The 3,565-nt window shown below is 54.0% G+C and overlaps 2 protein-coding genes and 1 non-coding gene across 3 annotated transcripts; 1 reads left to right on the top strand and 2 right to left on the bottom strand.

Moving 5' to 3' along the window:
• Positions 1-70: 70 nt before the first annotated feature.
• Positions 71-2,090, bottom strand: H310_13902 (hypothetical protein; the record flags this gene model as incomplete). Its single annotated transcript, XM_008881552.1, has 2 exons — positions 71-85; positions 114-2,090. The coding sequence occupies 2 exons, from the start codon at positions 2,088-2,090 to the stop codon at positions 71-73; spliced, it is 1,992 nt and encodes a 663-aa protein (XP_008879774.1).
• A 567-nt stretch (positions 2,091-2,657) lies between these two features.
• On the top strand, positions 2,658-3,076 carry H310_13901 (hypothetical protein). Its single transcript, XM_008881551.1, has 2 exons — positions 2,658-2,689; positions 2,741-3,076. Exons 1-2 carry the CDS (start codon positions 2,663-2,665, stop codon positions 3,059-3,061), a joined length of 348 nt encoding a protein of 115 aa, XP_008879773.1. The 5' UTR covers positions 2,658-2,662; the 3' UTR covers positions 3,062-3,076.
• Positions 3,077-3,492: 416 nt separating this feature from the next.
• On the bottom strand, positions 3,493-3,564 carry H310_13900. Its single transcript has one exon. It is a non-coding gene; the product is annotated as a tRNA-Cys (tRNA).
• Between the last annotated feature and the right edge of the window lies 1 nt (position 3,565).

Genomic DNA, 3,565 nt, shown 5'->3' with positions numbered 1-3,565 from the left:
ATAGGGGCTGGGACAACGTCTTGAAGGTATGCCGTCCAAAAGCATTTGGTGGCCACGTCATCTTGGGCATTCACGTAATCGACAACTGTTCGGAACGCGGGCCGGGTCGAAACAATCTGACCGTCCATGATGTCCAGCAAATCCGACAGGAGCGCATTCATGGACCATCCGTCAATGAGAGCGTGGTGGATGGTCATGACGCCATAAGACTCCGAACCGTCAATGATTGAAGGGGACGTCACGGCGAGACGGACGAAGGACGAGTCGTTCAGAGTGAACCCCCGTGCGAAATCCGACTCCAACAATTCTGGCAACGCAACGTCAGACACATGCGATATTACGGCGGCCACAGGTTTTCGTGCCGTGGGGATGAGCTGCACGATTCCGCAGTCTGTGGCCGCAAACGTCGTTTGGAGGAGCTCGTTAGCCGCCACGAGTGAGCGAAACGCAGACACCAAAGTCTCTTGGTTGAATGCGCCGGAGAGTCGCAGCGTGACTTGGAGGACGTAGGCGCTGGCGTTGGACAGAGTTGCCGTGACCATTCCTGCTTGGATGGGCGTGGTCGGGTACACAGTAAAGTCGTCGTTGGCCTTGTCGGAAGAGGAAGGAGCCACATGTGCCTCTGGCCACACGACTTTGTCCGTTGACTGGGTGGAGTTGGCTGCCTTCACAACCCCCTTGACAGTTGGATCGCGTAAGAACTGCGTCACGGTCAAGTTGACGTCGATGGCTCTGCACGCCGCGACGGCTTGAAATGCGATAACAGAGTCACCACCAAGTGCGAAGAACGACGTTTTTCGACCAATATCGGCTTCATCGACGGTCAATAGAGCCGCCCATATTGCCGCGACTTGAGCTTCCCGAGGGGACATTGGGGCTCGTTCAGCTTTTGTTCTGTGCAGCCAATCGCTCACTTGAATGGATGGACGGCGAGGGTACAACACTAGGGGCGTGCTGCGTCCAGGACCAAAGTCGAAAACGTTGCACTTCTCTTTGCCAATCTTGGATTGCAGGGTGACGGACACGGCCGGCCAGTCGATGGTCTCCGAAAGCTGCATGCGGATCAAGTCGGGGATGATATCTCGGCTTCGATACGTTTTCAAGTCGGTGGCGTCGCTGGTTGTTCCAATGACGGGGAAGTGCAAAGCATTTCCAGGGATGACAAGACCCAGCCGAGTCGCGTCAGCTTCAATAGCGCTCTGGGCATCACTGAGCATTTCGTTGTGAAACGGACACGACACTGGTAAAAACTCCAAGCGAAAAGAGTCAATTGGGTGGTGGCTGTGCACTTTGCCTTCCAGCGCTGCATGCAAGCGCTGCAAAGCCATCGGGTGGCCCGTCACGGCAATCGAGGTCGCGTCGTTCACAAGAGATATCTGAACTGGGGCGTGGTAGTTCATGGTGTGATCGTTGAAATCGAACACAAATGACGAGAGTGTGGATTCGGTCCACCCGCGGATGAGAAGCATCGGGGTAGGCACGACGTTTCCCACTTTATTCGCACGGTGGCCCTCCTCGACGGAGTCAAACGCGGCTTGGGCGCGGCAACCGTGGTGATACATCAGTTGCATGAACTGCAATCCAAGGTCTTCGAGGTCGCTATGCGTCGTAGCTGTTGCGACCAGCACTGCTGCGACAACGCCTTGGCTATGGCCGGTTCCGCCGCGAATGCGTGGAAGGAGCTCATCGTGAGTGACCTCCATTGATTCGAGGAAAGCCATGTACGTAGCCAGCTGCGTCAAGAAGACAAGGGGGTAGCTCACACATGCATGGAGCAGCGCTGATCGGGACGGCCGCGACGCTGGCTCTGTCGCCCACAGCAGTGGCTCAATTCGGGTATGCTTGGTCACGTCGATTTGTTCAAAGATTGCTTGGGCCTGACCCACGAGGTTACGGACAGTCTGAAACGATGTCACGAGGTGGGTAAGTTGGTCGAGGTAGTCGCTCCCCTGACCCCCAAAATGAATTAAAGCTGCGTGCTCGTTGGACTGGTCCGTTCGCCAGGGGCGCGAGTTTGCCTCAATGGAAGGTGCATTAGGTTGCATGTCAGGGCCACTTGCGCAGAATTCGTGAAGTGGAAACATGACCATTGCCACGATCGTTTGGAGTTCGAAAAAACCTGTTGGCAATTAAAGTTCTGGGTCTGCAAATGTTCGCCGCCTGGATGGAAGTAAAATCTCTTCGACGCCTTCTAGGTAACGTTAACTTAAGATACAGTTCGTTCACCTCCATGCCGCGGTTTTGTTCATTGTGCAGGAACAATCGATGCACCCAACTTGTATCTAAACGACTGGATTGTACGGACTTGAATACTCGACTTTCATGGATGTTTTACCCAGCAAGTGCTCCGTGCCCTGCAGTAATGACAACCATGGCACATATGCGGTATGGTATACTTGACCCACCTGGGCGCTACGGTCCACGTGCCACGGGCTGGTGTCCAGCTGGCATGCGAGGACCCTCTGTGCTGCACAAAGTGCTGGATATGGCCGCCATTCACCACGTGGTTTGTATCCGCATCGATGCCTCAGTAGGTCAGATGCGCGAGGTAGTTGCCGTCGTCACCAACTACGACGAAGCAATATTCCATATATTATTGCGCCCTGACATAATATCTGCATGTCGCAGCTCCCAGGCAGTAGTACTTCTGAATTCCGCCTGAATGCATCTATCCCCCAAGTCTGCCATGGTATGAGTTCAACAGGTGTTGGTGCTCGAATTCTCGGACTCGTATGGTTAGTGGGAGGCTACTCCGACGAAAACTTGTGCAAACCAGGACCTTGTCTCTCGCATTCGCGTGCACTCATCCCGCCACCTCCAGGGAATTGTCGCGTTCGATTGTGTGGACGCACGACACCGTGGTTCAAGCCCAATTGTGGTCTTGCAGCTTGCTTCCAGCTTCACAGGGGTCTCGACATCCGATGGGGGACGTGGTTGGAACGAACGTATCGACCAAGTAAAAAGCGCTGTCGTGATGCGCCGACGGACATGTTCGAGGGGGAAACAATTGCGGACGCCAAAGGCGGCGTTTCTCATGCATAAGTCATGTAAGCTACAATGAGAGTTTCGTGACAACATGGAGAAGAAGTGTTCACGTGGAGAATAACTCCATCCAGGATCCCATTCAATGTCCGGCCAAGTTGAATTATCTTCACTTTCGGCGCAACATCTTTAGCCAAGAAACGCTGTGTCCATCCGCATCTTCGTAATCGAAGCGAAATCGCACCAGCATATCGTGGTGGGAGACAAGCATGTCAACAGGTACTTTGAGCGACTCGACGCAATTGGTTTGCCTTGTCTCTATGCAGACGACATTTACCATGTTGCCAATGGTGCACATCAACCAGATGTGACGAAAGCGCATGTGCTGCTACTTTGACACGTACCCCCACTCCACAGGAACCCGTCCAGAAGACGAGGCTTGCATGGAGCTCCTGGTAAGCGAAATCACATGACACGTTGATTACCTGCCCTATAAAATGTCAAAAAAGCAGCGCCAGACCGGGTTCGAACCGGTGACCCTCAGAGCTGCAATCTGACGCTCTACCACTGAGCTACTCGCGCA

Source organism: Aphanomyces invadans (genome assembly GCF_000520115.1).
Source record: "Aphanomyces invadans strain NJM9701 unplaced genomic scaffold supercont1.58, whole genome shotgun sequence".
NCBI classification, from domain to species: Eukaryota; Oomycota; class Saprolegniomycetes; order Saprolegniales; family Verrucalvaceae; genus Aphanomyces; species Aphanomyces invadans.
Note: the sequence above shows the minus strand (reverse complement) of the source record. Positions and strands in the feature narration are given on the sequence as shown.

What these genes read in the sequence shown, in the direction of transcription:
- H310_13901 (XM_008881551.1), top strand. Translation starts at nt 2,663, where the DNA reads ATGCATCTATCCCCCAAGTCTGCCATG. An exon ending in TATCCCCCAAGTCTGCCATG is followed by an intron (nt 2,690 to 2,740) that starts GTATGAGTTCAA and finishes TCGTATGGTTAG; the next exon opens with TGGGAGGCTACTCCGACGAA.